Source organism: Pan paniscus, chromosome 13 (genome assembly GCF_029289425.2).
Source record: "Pan paniscus chromosome 13, NHGRI_mPanPan1-v2.0_pri, whole genome shotgun sequence".
Classification (NCBI taxonomy): domain Eukaryota; kingdom Metazoa; phylum Chordata; class Mammalia; order Primates; family Hominidae; genus Pan; species Pan paniscus.
In genome coordinates, this window is record NC_073262.2 from 109,050,912 (window position 1) to 109,070,341 (window position 19,430).

Here is a 19,430-nt window from a genome sequence, read left to right on the forward strand (position 1 = left end):
ACCGAAGTCAGGGATTTACACTTTTTACAGCAACGAGAGAAAACTTCCCCTTTCCTCTGCAGAAGTCAGGACTGGATCTCAAAAATAGAAATGTGTCCTCCTAAATGTGTGCCCATCCCCGTGGTTGACAAACAACGGATTTCCCAAGATAGCTGCCACACACTTGGTTTCTAATCTCTGTATTGCTTCCCCGCCAGAATGTCGAAGTCCTTCCCGAATATGCCCAGTCATACTTTCTGAACTTTTGAGCAAACACCGTCCGGCTTCTTGTGCTTTCCTCAAAGACCCCAGGCACCGGCAGGGAGGACACGGGCCGGGGCGGAGCGCCCCTGCGCGGGGGATTCCTGCCACTCCGCGCCAGCCTGCGGTGCAAACGCTCTTCTCAGCCGCAGTCCCACCCGCTGCTGGCAATCTGAATGAGGAGCCGCGCTATTTTTACCTCCCCGGCTGCAATCCTTTATATTTACATGCAGGAAGCAAATAAATAAGGGATTAAGAAGGAAATGCGTGGCCTTAGTTTATCCAGAGCAGGAAGGGGTTGGAATAGGAGAGGGTATGTGAAGTCTGGGGTGGTGGAAAAGGCAGGTGGACTTCGGCTGGTTGTTTTCTCCCGATCATCCCTGTCTCTGGCCTGGAAACCCCCGTACTCTCTTTCTTCTGGCTTATCCGTGACTGCCGGCTCCCCCTCCACCGCCCCCATCTTTTGAGGTACCACCCGTCACCTCCGATGCTGCTTGGGCTGCTGCATCACTCTGCTGCTTTACCCCCTTCCCCGCCCCCCAACAAAGCATGCGCAGTGCGTTCCGGGCCAGGCAACAGCAGCAGCACAGCATCCAGCAACAGCATCAGCACCCGAAGCCCCGCTCGGGCGCGCTCTCGGGGGGCGGGGCGCACGCCCGCTCCGCGCGTCCCCGCGCCGCTCGCTCCCGCGCGCCGCCTCAGCATCCTCAGGCCCGGCGGCAGCCCCCGCAGTCGCTGAAGCGGCCGCGCCCGCCGGGGGAGGGAGTAGCCGCTGGGGAGGCTCCAAGTTGGCGGAGCGGCGAGGACCCCTGGACTCCTCTGCGTCCCGCCCCGGGAGTGGCTGCGAGGCTAGGCGAGCCGGGAAAGGGGGCGCCGCCCAGCCCCGAGCCCCGCGCCCCGTGCCCCGAGCCCGGAGCCCCCTGCCCGCCGCGGCACCATGCGCGCCGAGCCGGCGTGACCGGCTCCGCCCGCGGCCGCCCCGCAGCTAGCCCGGCGCTCTCGCCGGCCACACGGAGCGGCGCCCGGGAGCTATGAGCCATGAAGCCGCCCGGCAGCAGCTCCCGGCAGCCGCCCCTGGCGGGCTGCAGCCTTGCCGGCGCTTCCTGCGGCCCCCAACGCGGCCCCGCCGGCTCGGTGCCTGCCAGCGCCCCGGCCCGCACGCCGCCCTGCCGCCTGCTTCTCGTCCTTCTCCTGCTGCCTCCGCTCGCCGCCTCGTCCCGGCCCCGCGCCTGGGGGGCTGCTGCGCCCAGCGGTGGGTATGGCCCCGTGCCCTTTGCGTTGGCTTTCCCGCGGGGCCCTGCAGAGGAAAGCGAAGGGCGCGCGGGTCCGTGTGCTCCGGGCTTGTCCCCGGCTCGGCCTTTCCTTCCCTCCCTGCCTGTCTTTCCACCCTTCTCGTTCCCAAACCCCCATTCATCCCAGTTCACTTTTGGAAGTCCGTTTCTGTTGCATTCGCGAAAAACCCATTCCAATTCTTGTTGGTTCCACTGGGAGGTGTTTAGTGGATCCTGGGTCCCTCAGCGATCTCTGTGCAACTTGCGGAGGGGAAACCAGTGGATGGGAAATACAGCGAGGGAGCAAGTTGCTACTTTCGTGGTACCTTAATGTGAATGCGGGGAGGATGTAGTGATAATAGTGGCAATGGGCTGTTTCCTCAAATTTCGTATCCGGCGCATTCAGTGCGGTTGGAATTAAGGTGGGGGAGGCACACTTCGGGGACCAAAGAATTAAGGTGCTGAAGACATACTTCATGCACGACCTTTGGTTCTGATTTCTCAAAGTGCTTGTCATTATAATGAACAATTAATATAATACCATCTTCTATATATTGATGATTGGAAGTCACCGAAAGCAGAAAGCTGGCTTTGTCAGGAAAATAAAAAGAAATTGGGAAGCTGCCAGCATCTGTATCCTTACATGGCAAAGTATGTTTGCTCATCTTAAAGTTAAAAGAGAAGGGAATTGTCCATTTTGTTAAAAGAGTCGATTAATATTCGGTATCCATAAATTCAGTACTCAAGTTATCTTAGGAGCGTTCTTAGCTCTTGGATGGGATGCCACTAGGCAGAGTAGAGTTGTGCTTCTGTGGACTCAGAGAAGGGGTGGAGATCGGGGGCAGGACCCCTGAACATGTTCATTTAATGACTCTTCTTCCCTCAAGTTCATTCTACAACCCCCCCCCCAACACTTAGAAGTATAGATTTGAGTCTGACTAGAAATGTATATATAAGACATAAATCAAAATAAATAGTACACAGTTGTATAAGCCTTATTGGCTATTTATTAACTTCTCCAGGCCATTTTATTGTTGAAATAACTTGCTTTACTCTAGCTCTACTTCTTAACTGCTTATAAATAGAAAACTTTGTGTTTGCAATTAAAGGAAAAATGCATTTTAGTGCTTATGTATTTATGGGGTAAATATGTGTGTGTTTGTGTATGTTTGTATTTTCTGCTCCCCCACCCCCCTACCTCCACCAGCTCCGCATTGGAATGAAACTGCAGAAAAAAATTTGGGAGTCCTGGCAGATGAAGACAATACATTGCAACAGAATAGCAGCAGTAATATCAGTTACAGCAATGCAATGCAGAAAGAAATCACACTGCCTTCAAGACTCATATATTACATCAACCAAGACTCGGAAAGCCCTTATCACGTTCTTGACACAAAGGCAAGACACCAGCAAAAACATAATAAGGTAGGCAGGAGGCTGGCTATGCAAAAGTAACTATCATGAAGAGTTTTCCTTTGATTTGATTTTCTGCTAGAATCTGAGTTCACAAATTTTACTGCAGCATTTTATTAAGAAAGCAATTAATATTATGATAGGGGAGAAACTGGAAGGAATTAACTTGGGATCTACTGGGATAAGACTGTTGTTTCTCTTCTCTGACTAAACTGGAACTAGAATTTTCTGATACCTGAAATGATATCCATGTATCTTTCAGGTACATTGGGCACTGAACAGTAGTTAAGTGAATGTGTTTATGATTCTAACTTGTTTCTGTGAGGCTTTATGTAAGGGTGCAGTATTCTGCCTTGATATAAAACTGCCTCCCATTATATAAAAACTGCTTTCAATCTGCACATGCAAGATTGCTTCAAGAAGCTATTTGGCTGCAGTGTCTCCATCAGTCTTTCCACTTAGAAATTGAGTGTTTAAACAGTCTCTTTGTTTCTTTAATTGATCAGTAGGAGGAAAAAAAATTTTTCTGTTGTATTTTCAATAGGTAAACAATTTGACACTTAAAAAGATTATGGTGACTAGACACAAATTATTTGCATAATATGAAGACCAATTTTGATTGGCATAATTCTTCAGTACCTACTCTGCATTGATTATGAGCAGTTGCTTTACTTTCAGGTTAGTTCAGAAAGTGGAACTGATATTTACCAAGGTATCAGTAGAAGACAAATGTTTAATATCCAAAGAGTTTAAGGGATCTTTTTCCCTGTGTACTATTCTTTACTTGAATTAATATTATTTTGAACCCCGAGCAGATTTACACAATGGATTATTGGTTCTTCTGTCGTTTATCGGGAGCAGAAAATAGAGTCTGTATGTTAAATGTTTCATTTTGACCTGTACTTGTTCAGGTGAGAACAACAGTTAGCAATTAACTGTCTAAACATCTAGAATTTAAGAAAGTATCTGCAGTTTACATCATTGTTTTTATTAGTTTTCTAAAATATAGGTGAGTGGTAACAGTATTTATCCCCATTTTACAAATGGGGAGCTAGAAATTTAAGGCTTTTGGGTGATTTTCCTATGTTGTAAAGCAGCTAATATAAAATTCAGGTGACCTGAATGTTTAATTTTTACTGTTTTTTACAAGTTAGGTCTCTGAGAAAGTGCTTCCTTCACCTTGAATATTACTGGAGAGGTGAACTTTCTTTCACATTATTTTGAAGTGGCTGCTACCCACCGTGAGATAAATGTGTCTCTGTTCTCAGCCAGCCCTTTTCTCCATAAGCTCCTATATAACTTAATGGGGTGACTAATAGGTCATGTCTAACTCATTTGTCTTATTGATAGGAGAAATGGGTGTTGTCTTTAAAGAAGAGAAATCCAAGGCCCTTTTGATAAAATGCATTGAGGCTTTTATAGCTTTCCTTATGAATGAGACCTTTTAGAGTTAAGTGGTTAGTTCTCAAACTCCAGCACCTTTGCTTAGGATGCTGGAGGAAGGAAAAACAGCTGCCTCAAAGCCTGTTTCAAAGAATGCTCAAGCCCTCCTCAGCAGAGACTTGAAATTTCAGTGGCACTTTTTAATAACTCAGATGTTTGAGGCTATGACTAATGCTTGCCTTATAGTTTAACCTTATGTGGCTGTTTTCTTTGGTGGGACGTGGTTTGACTGTAATATACCTGACTTCCGTGATAATAAGGTTTGTTAAACCTGTACCCACCGCTTACCTAGAGGAATAGACTTCTCACTGTGGATCACCTGCTTGCCCTTGGAATGATTCTGTTTCATCCTCCCCCCACCCTCAATTGTAGTTGGGTTTCTTTTATACTGTACTTTGAAAAGAATGTTTCTACAGAAATCGTGTTTGAAAGCATTTTTCTTATTAGTTTAACTCTATAAACATTTGTTGCACCTTTCTCATATGCAAGCGGTATGCTAAGTATTCAAAGATAAGAGATAAAGGTTAAAAGGATGAAAAGACATGATCTATCCTCCAGGAGGCAGGAAAATGAGATAAGCAAGATTCTAAAAGTGCTCTCGTACAGGTATAGACAGTGTTGTTGTTTGGTGGGTGCCTTGAAATTACCCTTTGTGTTCTGTGATCTCCCTTTTACTTCTGTTTTTAAGCATCTCTTGAAGTAGTTGATAAAAAGTGTTCCATCTGCTTTCTGCTGTATCTTAGGATGACTTGCTTAATAACAGTGATGAGAGACACTTGCCAGTTCTGCTGCTTTAGAAATGTTTCAGTAAGAAAGTATAGAATTTCATTTCTGCTTTTATGTAAAGAAGTTTTTAATATCTGTGTTATGTACCTTTTTTTCCCTCCCCTGATTTCATTGCACTGAAGCACATTTTAATGAAAGCCTTAGAAATGCTGAATCACTGTGCCTTTCTCATGGATCCCTAGACTGGGGGTAGAGGTGGAAATGGAAATTCCCAAATATAGGTTGCAAGGCCAAGCTCCACATTTATGTCTGAAGAAATTTCATAAATGTTCAATGTTGATCAATCTTTATTACTTTATAGCTGTGAAAGTTAACATGTTTATTAACTCTTCCAGAATTGGTGAGTGTAAAAGCAGATTGTGCAAACCACCTCTTTGCATGCTAATGTTTCTGAATGCCTTAATGTTTCTTTGTCAAACAATGTTGAAAAATCTTTTTTATCTGCATAGAGTGATGTATAACCAGTTGTCCAAACTGTGCCATTTTTTAAAGTAGAAGTGGGCACTCCTAATAATTATGCCAGGATAGTAGGCATAAACCAAGGTAGTCCAGAGCAGGCAGGGAGTTTTGACACCTTGGATCCAAATGCTGTATTCCTTGATTTTTGGTGCTTACTCAAATTCAAGATTCTTTAAAGACAATTTTATTTTCTGATGATTTATTATAAATTCTTTCTTGCTAGCTAGGAAGTCAGATTCCTGCCGTGTAGCAGTATTAGGGTCTGAAATGGAAAAATTTAATTTTGCTTTGTGATATTGTGAAATGTATTTGGTAATTATCCTGTTTCCTGGTACACAGCTTCGAAGACCCTTGGAATCTCCAGAGTGATGAGTGTCTTTCATATGCCAATGAGATGATGGGTGGCTGGGGGTCCCTAAATAGCTTCACGATGGGAGCTGGTCACCAGAAAGACCAGCACATTATTAGAGGTTTGGGATTTGCACCCCACAACCCCAAAGAGAGAGGCAGAAGGTTGAGTTGATCACCAATAGCCAGTGATTTAATCAGTCATGCCTATGTAAGGAAGCATCCATAAACACCCAAAAGACTGGGTTCTGGAAACTTTTGGATAGCTGAGCATGTGGAACTTCCTGGAGGGTGGAGTTCCTGGGGAGGGCATTGAAGATCCTCGCCCTATGTGTCTCTTCCATCTGGCTCTTCATCTGTATTCTTTGTAATATCTGTTATGTAAATGGTAAGTGTAAGTAAAGTATTTCCTGAGTTCTGTGAACCGCTCTAGCAAATTAATTAAAGGGAATTGTGGCTACCCTAGTTTATAGCTGATCTGTCAGGAGCACAGCCCTCCATCTGGGGCTTGAGATTGGCATCTGAAGTGGGCATCTGTAGGCTTGTGGGACTAGGCCTTCAACTGGTGGATCTGACGCTGTCTCCAGGCTAAGAGTGTCAGAATTGAATTGGAGGACACCGAGGTGGTATGTGATGGAGAATCTGCAGAATTACTTGGTGTGTGGGGAAAACCCTCCCATACATCAGATGTCAGAAGTGTTGGGTTAAGTGTTGTGTGAGACTAGAGAAGGAAAAAACATTGCTTTTTTCTTATATCTCTTACTTTGTTATCAAGATCGATCTTTTTCACTTGTAGAGACTTTTATGGGCATAAATGGAATTGTATGATTACTAAATATAAGCATTTTATTAACCATTAATGCAATATATTAATAAAATGGACCATACATTTTAAAAGCAGGAGAAACACTTTAGATTCATTCATTCATTCTGAGATAATCCTATGTGGTCTGTTCCTAGGAGAGTTAAGGAAGCTTTTCCTGAAACTTTAGTCAAAAACTACTTGTCCTGCTGGGCGTGGTGGCTCATGCCTGTAATCCCAGCGCTCTGGGAGGCTGAGGCGGTTGGATCACCTGAGGTCAGGAGTTTGAGACCAGCCTGGTCAATATGGTGAAACCCCATCTCTACTAAAAAAATACAAACATTAGCCAGGCGCAGTGGTACGCACCTGTAATCCCAGCTACTTGGGAGACTGAGGCATGAGAATTGCTTGATCCCGGGAGGCGGAGGTTGCGGTGAGCGTCACTGCAGTCCACCCTGGGCCACAGACTGAGACTCTGTCTCAAAAAACAAACAAACAAAAAAACCCCCTAAAAAGCTACTTGTCCTATATCATGCTCCCTTAGGATTCTCGTCTCTTCTGGTTGGGAAGGGATTGTGGAGATGCACGATGCATAGCACCGGACCTTGGGGAAAGCTGACTTTAGTTGACCTGTGTGGCTCAGTCTTTTGCTTTCTCTACTACCTACCACCCCAGGTTGAAGAGAGAAGAGAGAGAAGTTTAAGTGAATTTAGATCTTGGTGATTATTTTTGTTTCCTTCTCTATTTTAGGATAGGACTGGTTCCACATTTCTTGACTTTCCAGAAACCAGTTGTTCCATTGTTGTTGGTATGGGACAACAGAAAGAGGAACATAGGATGAAGACTCCCACCTGTCTCTGCCATGAGATGTTAGCACACGTTTTTACAATTCTGGAACATATATTTTTATGACCTTTATTATAAGGAATTAATTTTAAAAATCAATAGAAAATTTTATACTGTGGAACATGGGGAAAAGATTTCCCTTCTGGAAGTTTCTTTAGCAAGCCTAGACTTTATCTAAAGAGCTGCCTTTATCTAAACAGCCTTCCCAAGTTTTCCACGTCTTCCTAAGCAGTCATTACAAAATTGTAATATATAGAATTCAGGCTTGTAATGATTTTACTTGTAATGCTTGGCATGTAGTAGGCCTTCTGTGGAATGAATTGATGATTGAACACTTATATGTTAGAGTATAGGGGTTCCCATGGAATTCATGTGATAATCAAACTAAAATTCAAAAGGACCCTCAAAATACTCAAGTATTTTTGGCACTGTGCTCCTCACTGCTACTGAGGAGAGATAATTTTGGTCTTGAGTTTTTAGCACTGCATAAGTCACACTAACTATATGCTTACACTACCTAAAGTAGCAAAAATACCTGTATCAACAATTTTTAGATAATGTCTCTCACTGCTACCCATCATTAATGTGATTGTGATAATCAAGAGCTGGTAGTTTTTGTTATTTTTATGGTGGAGCAAGATGTGTTTTTCTACTCAAATAGTTTCCAGTAAATCAGATTTACACATAGTAGGTGTTCAGTTTTGTTTGATTCAGCAGACATTTATTGAATACTTCTTTTGAATCAGGTGCTGTGCTAGACTCTGGGGAAAACGAAGAAGACTAACACTTTGTCCCTACCTTTGCTCACTGGTGGAGTGTCAGAATCAAGGTAGCCGCTGATGTGTGGTTTATGTTAGTGCAGTTACTAGTGGAAGGAACAGAAGGCTGTAGGCATCCAAAGGAGAGAATAACCGTTGCCTAGGGGAGTCAAAGAAAACCTCATAGAGGAAGAAGCAATTGAGCTGGCCCTAAAGAGCAATTAGGAGTTAAGTTTGTGCAGAAGGTGGAGAAAGGAAGAGCCACAGAATCGGCAGAGGAGAGGCTCCAGGTGCAAAGGCCTGACTTGCTTGGGTAGTAGCAGGTTATTTGGGTGGTGAGTGCAAGAAGGGGAAACTCAAGTGTAGGAAACTTCAAAGACAGAGTCTCACTCTGTTGCCCAGGCTGTAGTGCAATGGCACGACCTTGGCTCACTGCAGTCTCTGCCTCTCGGGTTCAAGCAGTTCTCCCACTTCAGCCTCCCATGTAGCTAGGACTACAGGTGTGTGCCACCACACCCAGGTAATTTTTGCGTTTCAAGTAGAGATGGGGTTTCACCATGTTGGCCAGGTTGGTCTTGAACTCCTGACCTCAGGTGATCCGCCCACTTTGGCCTCCCAAAGTTCTGGGATTACAGGCATAAACCACTGTGCCTGGCCTAGTGTAACATTTGTAATCAATTTTTAAATATCCTACTTAGTTCCTCTAAGCACCCAGTGACATAGGCATTTATAGACATAGCAGTTGAGATTTATAGTTAGTATCTTCAGTAAGGACAAATAGCTAGTAAATGGCAGAGAGAGCCAGGATTTGAATCCAGGTCTTCCCTTTGCAGAGCTCATGCTGAAGAGAGGTAGGGTGTATTGGGAGTGGCAGGAAGTGAAGGTGGAAGGTTGTGAAGACTGTGAAGACACAAGGGGGTCTGGATTTATTCTATATCAAATTGTAAGTCCTAGGAAGTCAAGAGATGAGCGCATATTGATTGAGCATAGATGAGTGCCAATTATGTGGCTCCCCAGCGAGCTTTACTTCTAGTAGGAAGAGACAGACCATAAACATGTCCAGAGCAGCAATGACAACCACATGAAGATTTTAGGTATTGACACGTGCTTGCAGAAGATAAAAAGGCATAATATGGTAGAGAGTGGTGGGTGTGATGATTTCTCTTGAAGAATCAGAAGATTGGGCTTACGGCCCTGGATGGGAGTAATTCACCTAGGGAGTAACCCACCTACAGGTAAGACGTGGCTCCTCTTTAGATAGGATGACACATGCTGTTTACTGCAGTGCCCTCATTCTTTGTTGCTAACACTAACCCTTCTGCATTTCTGGTCCCTTTGGGCATTTGAGTTTGGATCCTTGTCTTTGATTATTCTCTTCCATAAAGTCTAGACCATTTTTGGACATTTCATCCTGGTTTGGTCTAACTGCTAACTGCTTTCCAGCAGCCTACAGCTGAGCTGTGCTGTTGAAAGTCTTGCTTCAGCATGTGTCCCTAAATAATGCTTTCTGCTCACGGGTTGACTCATTCCTGCTAACTATGTAACTATTAGTGTCATTCTGTCTTCACTTATTCTCAGGCTTTGTTAGCAGGGTGGACCACTGTCCTTCTCTTTACAGTTGGTGAAAAAATAACCCAGGAGGCCAGGTGCAGTGGCTCACACCTGTCATCCAGGCATTTTGGGAGGCTGAGGTGGGAGGATCACTTAAGGCTAGGAGTTTGAGAGCAACTCAGGCAACCTAGCCAGAACCTGTGTCTACAATAAGTTAAAAAAATTAAAAAGAAAAAATAACCCAGGAGCATTTGCCCAATGGTGATGCCCTGTGTGAAGGTAAATCATGCAGGAAGAGAGCTCTCCTTCCTGCCTTCCTCATCCTTCTCAGCCATGCCCCTCAGTTTTCCCAGCTATCTAAGAGTGAACCTTGGGAGTCATCTTTGACTCCTCTCTCTCCTGCCTATAAATAGTCGCTGATTAAGTCTTGACGTGTCTCCCATGACTCCATCCCTCCCCCCTTCTCTGCATTGTGTTCTTGTCATTGCCTCTGGTCTCTCTCTCTGTCAATCCATCAGTCCCACTGCTGACAGATTAATCTTTATGGAACACTTATTTCATCATGTGACTCCCTTTATCCACATTCAACAAGCATAATTTCAGCTAGATGAATTTTCCTCTTGGAGCCAGGGAGAGGATGTAAAAGTCTCTTGAGAAGAACTGCTGCTTTCCTTCTTACACCACACATTTGCTGTTCCCTTCTCCTTTCAGCATTTTTCCAGGCCTGTTTACCCAAAGGTCAGTCCATAGCAGGTTATAATTTTGGATGATTCTATTCATTTCTGTCCAAACCCTCGGGCTAGTTATAGAAAACCCCTGTGACCAGTGGCAAGAACCGAATCTATCAGGAATGTGTTCTTAGACTTTCAAGTCCAAATTCTGTTAAATTCCTGCTTCAGAACATCATGTCATCTCTATCTTTAAGATCTGAATAATTAATTGCTTGTAGAATATCAGTTTTCTAAATGAAAATATTTTATTCCTTTCAAGAATGTATACAATTATAAGGCTTTATTCATACAAAGTATTCAGTTCACAATTGACATGGGCACCCTTTAACCTTATGAAAGACTCATTCATTCATATAATTCATTCATTCAGAATCTACTGAGTGAATTTTCAATTTTACAAGGGAGTCTTTGTATTTAGAATTTGTATAAATTCAGTATGATTTTAATTAAATTTAATGGTAGAAATGCTATTATAAAAAGGCTAGATCCAGTTATGTTTTACTCAGAATAATGAGAAATTAAAAACAATCATGTTAATTCATGGCCAATTTGAATAAAACTTTTGCTTTCTATAAAGTGACATGAGAGGTTCATTCTCCATCACAGGGCACCCCAGCCTGGGACAGATGTGAACCTGTGAATTAGCACAATGTTTCAAATAAAGTTTTGTTATATGGGTGTCCTGTATGGCTAAAGAATATAGAGAGGCTAATTTCCTCATCTGGAACATTACACATTGATAAATTCAAGCCATGTGTATTGTGAAAGATGTTTGTTACCAAGATCTACCTTAAGATCTAAGTGTTCTCTAAGCCTTTTATTTAGAAATGAAAAGGATGGAAATTCAAACAAGTCTTCTCTGCTGATAGGCACTAATTACAGAGTAGTTAAGTTCAAACAAACCAGTGAACCAAAGTGTAAATAGGACCTTTGTATTTGTCCATTCTCACACTGCTATAAAGAACTACCTGAGACTGGGTAATTTATGAAGAAAAGAGGTTTAATTAACACATAGTTCCACAGGTCGTACTGGAAGCATGGCTAGGAGGTCTCAGGAAACTTAAAGTCTTGGTGGAAGGTGAAGGGGAAGCAAGCAAGTCTTACCATGGCATAGCAGGAAAGAGAGAGAGAGAGAGAAGTGCCATACACTTTTAAACCATCAGCCCTCGTGAGAACTCACTGTCATGAGAACAGCATGGGGCAGTCTGTCCCCATGATCCAGTCACCTCCCACCAGGTCCCTACCCCAACACTAAGGATTACAATTCAACATGAGATTTGGGTGGGGACACAGAACCAAACCATAACATTCCACCCTAGCCCATCCCAAATCTCCTGTTCTTCTCACATTTCAAAACCAATCATACCTTCCAACAGTTCCCCCAAAGTCTTAACTCATTCCAGTGTTAACTCAAAAGTTCAAGTCCAGAGTCTCATCTGAGACAAGGCAAGTCCCTTCTACCTATGAGTCTGTAAAATAAAAAACAAGTTAGTTACTTCCAAGATACAGTGAGGGTAGAGGCAGTGGGTAAATGCTCCCATTCCAAAAGGGATACATTGGCCAAAATAAAGGGGCTACAGGCTCCATGCAAGTCCGAAACCTAGCAGGACAGTCACTAAATCTTAAAGCTCTGAAATAATTGCCTTTCTCACATCAGGGCACACTGATGCAGGGGATGGGCTGCCACAGCCTTGGGCATCTCTGCCTTTATAGCTCTACAGGGTACAGCCTCTGTGGCTGCTGTCATGGGCTGGCATTGAGTGCCCATGGCCTTTCTAGGTGCATGGTGCAAGCTGTTGATGGATCTACCATTCTGAGGTCTAGAGGGCAGTAACTCTCTTCTCACAGCTCTAATAGGCAGTGCCCCAGTGGGGACTATGTATGGAAGCTCCAACCAAACATTTCCCCTCTGCACTGCCCTCATAGAGGTTCTCCATGGGGGCTCTGCCCCTGCAGCAGATTTCTGCCTGGATAGCCAGGTGTTTCGTACATCCTCTGAAATCTAGGCAGAAGTTCTCAAGCCTTGACTTTTACCTTCTGCATACATGTGGGCCCAATACCACATGGAAGCCACCAAGGCTTGAGGCTTGGACCCACTGAAATAAGAGCTTGAGCTGTACCTTGGCTCTTTCTAGCCATGGCTGGAGCTGGAGTAGATGGATGCAGGGTACCATGTCCTGAGGCTGCACAGAGCAATGGGGCCCAGGTCTGGCCCAAGAAACCATTTTTCCCTTCTAGGCCTCTGGACCTATGATGGGAGGGGCTGCCATGAAGGTCTCTGAAATGCCTTGGAGGCATTTTCATTCACCTCCTCTTAGGCAAGCTTCTGCAGCAGGCTTGAATTTCTCCTGAGAAAATGGGTTTGTGTTTTCTGCCACATGGTCAGGCTGCAAATTTTCCAAACGTTTATGCTCTGCTTCTCTTTTAAATATAAGTTCCAGTTTCAGACCATCTCTTCATTCACGCATATGGGCACATACTTTTAGAAGCAGCCAGGTCACATCTTGAATGCTTTGCTGCTTTGAAATTTCTTCCACAAGATACCCTAAATCATCTCTCAATTTCTGTGTTCCACAGATCTCTGGAGCAGGGCACAATGCCTCCAGACTCTTTGCTAAAGCATAGCAAGAGTGATCTTTACTCCAGTTCCCAATAAGTTCCTCATTTCCATTTCAGATCACCTCAGCCTGGACTTTGCTGTCCATATCACTATCAGCATTTTGGTTAAAATCATTCGACAGGTCTGTATGAAGTTCCAGACTTTCCCACATTTTCCTGTCTTCTTCTGAGCCCTCCAAACTGTTGCAACCTCTGCCTGTTACCCAGTTCCAAAGGCGCTTCCACATTTTCCGGTTTCTTTATAACAATGTTCCACTCCTGGTACCAATTTTCTGTATTAGTTCGTTCTCACACTGCTATAAAGAACTACCTGAGACTAGGTAATTTATGAAGAAAAGAAGTTTAATTGACTCACAGTTCCATAAGCTATACAGGAAGCATGACTGGGAGGTCTTAGGAAACTTATCATGGCAGAAGGCAAAGGGGAAGCATGCACACCTTACCATGGTGGAGCAGGAGAGAGAGAGCAAGCAAGGGGGGAAGTGCCACACACTTAAACCATCAGCTCTCATGAGAACTCACTCTCATGAGAACTCACTCACTCTCATGAGAACAGCATGAGGGAAATCCACCCCCGAGATCCAATCACCTCCCACCAGGACCCTCCTCTAAAACTGGGGATTACAATTCAACATGAGATTTGTGTAGGGACATAGAGCCAAATCATATCAACCCTGGACTGGTGACTATGAGAGCAGGATGGGGGAAATCCGTCCCCATGATCCAGTCACTTCCCACCAGGTCCCTCCCTCAACACTGGAGATTACAATTCAACATGATATTTGCATGCAGGCACAGAGCCAATCATGTAAACCTTGGACCAGTGACTATGTTGCTCTTGAGCTTTGATCTGTAATTATATAGCTGGGCACACTCACTTTTGCTTATCTGCATGACAGTGAGGGAGTCATCCTGCCACATTAAAAAAAAAATCTTAGATGGTAGTGAGAACAAGGTAGTCACGTATTCCTGGACCACTTCTTTTTGCCCTCAGTGGGGCTAAAGATTAAATTTAGAAGTAGTCAAATCCAAGCACAGCTAGAGACATCATAAAGAACATTCCAGAGCCATGGAGATAGAGGTTTTTGAGTATCTGTTGAATTCCAGTGCCTGTTTTAGAACCTCCTTTCCCTTAGTGTGGTTATTTAATAATTTACTGCATCAAGTTGTAGTCTGGATCACTTAATCGGGTGCTTTGTGCTGTCTTTTAATTGTAAGCAGGCCTGCTAATACCATATACTATAATAGCTGTATTGCAGATGGGCTCCATTAACAATGTGAATCAATCAATGCTTAAGAGAGTCCTCTCTCCCCATGTTTATCCTTGCTTTTTATGTTTTCAGGTAAGTAGAATGCATGAAATCAACTTTAGCTCAACTCTCCAATGCATTGGTAATAAATATAATATATTGCCTTTCTATGGAACCTGAATGGTTTTATTGAGGCACTTTCATATCTATAATCTCACGTGGTCCTTGCAGCATAACTGCCAAGATGATTATTATTTCTGTGTTCTGGATGAGGAAATGCAACCAGAGAATGAGTCAAAAGCCCAAACAAGTCAGGTCAGTTTGCTGGAGGTCTTAAGAATTATTAGCGTGACCAAAACCACCAGGACTGTGGTTTATAGACTTCCAGTCTCTTGTTTCTTTTTTCACACATCTGTGGGTTGAATAGGGAAGTTTCTGTCCTTTGTAGACACCTTTCTTCTTGATGATAAAGACCTGTGAACTAACTGCAGCTGAACTATATGCATGTGTACACACCTCACTTGGCCTTCCTCTATGACCAACTGGTTTTCTCATCTTTTTTTTTTTCCTTCCCTAAATGAGTACTCCAGATAAATAACCTTGTTTAAACTACTAGCATTTTTAGAATATTTTGCTTATCTGCTTACCTTTCCTTCTTTAATTTTCATTTTCCTCTAGCAGTTTTTCCTTCTTTCTTGTATATGGAACAAAGTGGTTATGTTTGGTGTTTCCAAATAATATGTCAGACATTCGTACCATTCTAGAAGTAGATTTTCTTTTTGTTTTGAAAAATATTTTCTAATACAGAAGTATGCTGCTTGAAGAAGTAGGTCTTCAAAATAAACTGAATTTAATTAGAACTGGTTAATATACCCTTTATTTTTTACTAATTAAGGAAATGATATACACCCAATTTAAACTTTTTGTCAGCATGTGAAATGCAGTATAGCCAGTGTTTCTACACTGACATCATATTTTGGTGCAAAGCAAGGAAATTGGCATTTTAACGATCCAATGTAGCCATTTATTTGCAGGATAAATATGATTGTGCTGCTAGGCTGTATAGAATGTCAGAAATTCCTTTGACTTCTCTCTTCTGGAGGAAGAATGGTTGGAGGTCAAGTTTCTGGAGGTCTGACAGATCAGCTGTTACCAACTATCTGGAAATGGACAAGTTACTTAGCCCCTCTAAGCCCCAGCTTCCTTATCAATCACATGGACATAATAATAGTGCCCATCCCAGAGACTGTGGCTGGCCTACATGGCATCCCCCATGTAAAGTGGTTTGCACAGTGACTGGCATACAGGAGGTACATGGGAAATGTTACCGATTAATGACTGACCAGAGGCTTAGGGAATCCAAGTTGTGAACTGCTCTTTCATGAATAACGTATTTCTTTCATTAAAAAAGAAAGGAGATTTAAGGGTAATTGTGAGACAGTTGTGGCGAGGGGTGATTCTCAGGGTCTTTCTGGTTGTATGGCTGCAGATGAGCTTGATTGGTCTACCTCAGACATAAGTGAACACCTAAGAAGGAGAGACTACATTGGGATGCACATGATGTCTCAGAGGCTGCAAGCCCTGGACCACATTGAGGCAGTTGTACTGTAGGGGTGTAAAGAAGTTTTCCATAAACCTTTGCCTATAATCAGGGCACTCTAAGTCAGGCTTGGATATTAGGCATTTTAGTGGGTTGTCAAGGTGAACCATTTGCTTCTTGGAGCTAATTGTCAGGATGGGTATGGTATGGCCCCAAATACTCATACTATAAATAGCACACGTTCAGATGATAATTTCCCCAAGATGTATTCCAATTAGACATCCACCCACCTCTCCTCTCTTTTCCCCAACTCACCAAACGAAACCAAACCTAAGAAATACTTTCATCTGCCTTTGGTAGTTTTCTGGCTTTGGAATGAAATGGAACAATTATAAAACCATGACAAATAGAATAGGACATAGACCTCCCAACCCAGAAGAAATTTAACAGGGTAGAAATATCAGACATAAATTCTGTTTTTATTTGGACACTAGGACAATTGAATATGTTATGACAAGGAGATAAGATTTTGGTTTTTGCGTCTTAACAGTCTTAACCAAGAAGAGTTAATACACTGATTCCCCTCTTCTTATAAATTATGGCTAAAATTATGAGAGTTAGTAAACTTGGTAATTACTGTGGACAGCCCTGTGTAATGTAATGGAGTTTCATCTCTGCAGAACATTTAGACTGTAGTTAGAAGCATTTATCACCGTTGGGCTGCGTAAGTACTGTCACTTGTTCCCTTCAGAACCAGTGTGATACTGAGATGATGCCGTCTTATTACTTTTGGCTTTGCAGTGGTTTGTTAAACAGTTTTTGGAAATGGTTAATTATTATTCTTTACCCTTCTGATTAACTATAACTATATCCTTATTTATTCTTTTATTTGGGATGTTAATCCTTTTAAGACCTACTAATGCATTTTAGGATTATTACCCAAATAGTATATTTATGAATTATCTTGTCTGCCATCAGATCTTAAATTTGTTTTTCCATTTAGTTTTTCAGAGTTCTTGGACTTCCCTTATATTTTCACACCGTAATGTGTTAAACATTTATTAACTTATTTGTATGAAGCACTTGTTTGTGATGTAATCGTTTGAGAATCTTTGTTCTTTCACAGAAAGCATAATCTCTTCCTTGATACACAGACCTACATATCCAACTATTTAACCTATATCTCCACTTGGATGTCTTATAGGCACCTCAGGCTTAACATACCCAAAATGGAACTCTTGATTGTACTATCATCTACCCTAGCCCGTCCCTCCCAGATCCTTCCCATCTGGTTAAATGGAACATCACCTTCCAGTTGCTTAGGCCAAAAACCTTTTGCCTTCTCTTCCTCTCAAGCATCATGCCAAGCCATGAAGTTTTGTGTTCCCTTAAAAAACTATCCAGAGATCCAGCCACTTCTTCTTTGCTGCCAACCTGGTCTAACCCACTATCTCTCACATGCACCATTAGAGTATCTTCTTCTCTTCTCCCTGATTTTGTCCCTCTCCTATCACTCTGGTTCTCCTCTGTTTCACACATATCAGGCAGAATGATCCTTTTTAAATTCTGATTGGATTATTTCACTCTTGGCTCAACCTCCAGGGATTTCCCATCTACTCAGAATGACTTTTTTTTTTCCCCACCTCCAATCATAATGTGGTCACTGAAGAAAATTAGGCTACTGTTAGTTGTTATAGTTGGTTGGCAGGAAGTGCTCTTTATGTTTGTGTATTTAAACACGTGCCCTAGCAAAACTAATGAGATATAAAAAGTTGCGCGCTTATAATTCTATTTTTAATTTTTGGAGGAACCTCCATAGCATTTTCCATGATGGTTGCACCATTTTATAATCTCACTGATGGTGCACAAGGGTTCCAGTTCTCCACATCCTTACCAGCACTGGTTATTTTCTGTTATTTATTTTTTAAAAAATATTAGCCACTCTAATGAGTATGAAGTGGTATCTTTGTGGTTTGGTTGCCTTTCCCTAATGATTAGTGATGTTGAACATCTTTTCATGTGTTTATTGGCCATTTTTACATTTTATTTGGAGAAGTGTCTTTCAATTCTTCGCTCATTTTCTAATCTAGTTGTTTGTGTTTTTTTTGGTTGTTGCTGCTGAGTTGTAGGAGTTCTTTATGTACTCTGGATATCAATCCCTTACCAGATACATGATTTACAAATATTTTCTCCCGTTCTATGGGTTGGCTTTTCATTCTGTGGATAGAGTCCTTTGATGCACAAAAGTTTTAAATTTTGATGCAGTCCGATTTATCTGTTATTTATTTTGTTGCCTGTGCATTTGGTGTTATAGTCAAGAAATCATTGCCAAATCCTATGTTATGAAGGTTTTCCCCTCTGTTTCCTGCTGAATTTAGTCATTTTAGCTCTTATGTTTAGGACTTTGGTCCATTTTGAGTTAATTTTTAAATGGTGTAGGTTAGGGACCAACTTTATTTTAATTTTTTGCATGTGGATGTCTAGTTTTCCCAACACCATTTGTTGAAAAGACCATCCTTTCCCTTGTGAATGTTTTCCCATTTGTTTGTGTCTTCTTTAATTTCTTTCATTCTTTTTCTTCTTCTTCTTTTTTTTTTTTTTTTTTTGAGATGGAGTCTCCCTCTGTTGCCCAGGCTGGAGTGCAGTGGAGTGATCTCAGCTCACTGCAGCATCGCCTCCTCGGTTTAAGTGATTCTCCTGCCTCAACCTCCTGAGTAGCTGGGATGACAGGCCCCCACCACCACACCTGGCTAATTTTTGTATTTTTAGAAGAGATGGGGTTTCACCATGTTGGTCAGGCTGGTCTTGAACTCCTGACCTCAAGTGACCCACCTGCCTCGGCCTCCCAAAGTGCGTGATTACAGGCGTGACCCATCGCGTCTGGCTTGAGGTTTTTTCCTTCTGTTTTTGCATATTTTATCTCATAAGTTTCTTTAAAAGGGAGACCAGACTATGAGTAGAATAATTGACTGGCTGTGCAATAGATAGCCAGTTTTGGGTAAGACACTTATATCTAGATTTAAATTTCCTAATTTTAAAAATAAGGAGGTTGAATTAGATTTGGGAATCTCAAACTTTAGTGTGAGTTGGAACCACTTGGGGAAGTTGTTGAAAAGATTTTGAGTTTGTAGGTCTGTATGGGGTCTGGTGGTTTGCATTTTTATAAGTCTCAGGTGATTTTGATCTGGATGCGTTTGTTCTCTAGAATCCCTTATGGCTCTAAAATTCTTTGAAATATCCTCCAGTAAAAGGCATTTGGGTATTTATTAGAGGACATGAAATGAGGGTATGGGCCATTGAATTAGGGATTGTTTGTTATTCCAAATCATGGTTGCATTTGTGGACAAGCTGCCTCCTGAGATTTGGGCATGTT

General features: G+C 42.4%; 1 protein-coding gene across 3 annotated transcripts in view; it reads left to right on the forward strand.

Moving 5' to 3' along the window:
* The first annotated feature begins 1,273 nt into the window (after nt 1–1,273).
* Nucleotides 1,274–19,430, forward strand: part of ADAM23 (ADAM metallopeptidase domain 23) — a 177,371-nt gene continuing 159,214 nt past the window's right edge. For all 3 annotated transcript variants that reach the window (XM_034954940.3, XM_034954939.3, XM_034954941.3), the window contains exons 1-2: nt 1,274–1,492; nt 2,719–2,936. In XM_034954940.3, coding sequence (XP_034810831.1) covers nt 1,279–1,492; nt 2,719–2,936 — 432 coding nt within the window. In that variant the 5' untranslated portion in view covers nt 1,274–1,278. The remainder of the gene's footprint in view (nt 1,493–2,718; nt 2,937–19,430) is intronic.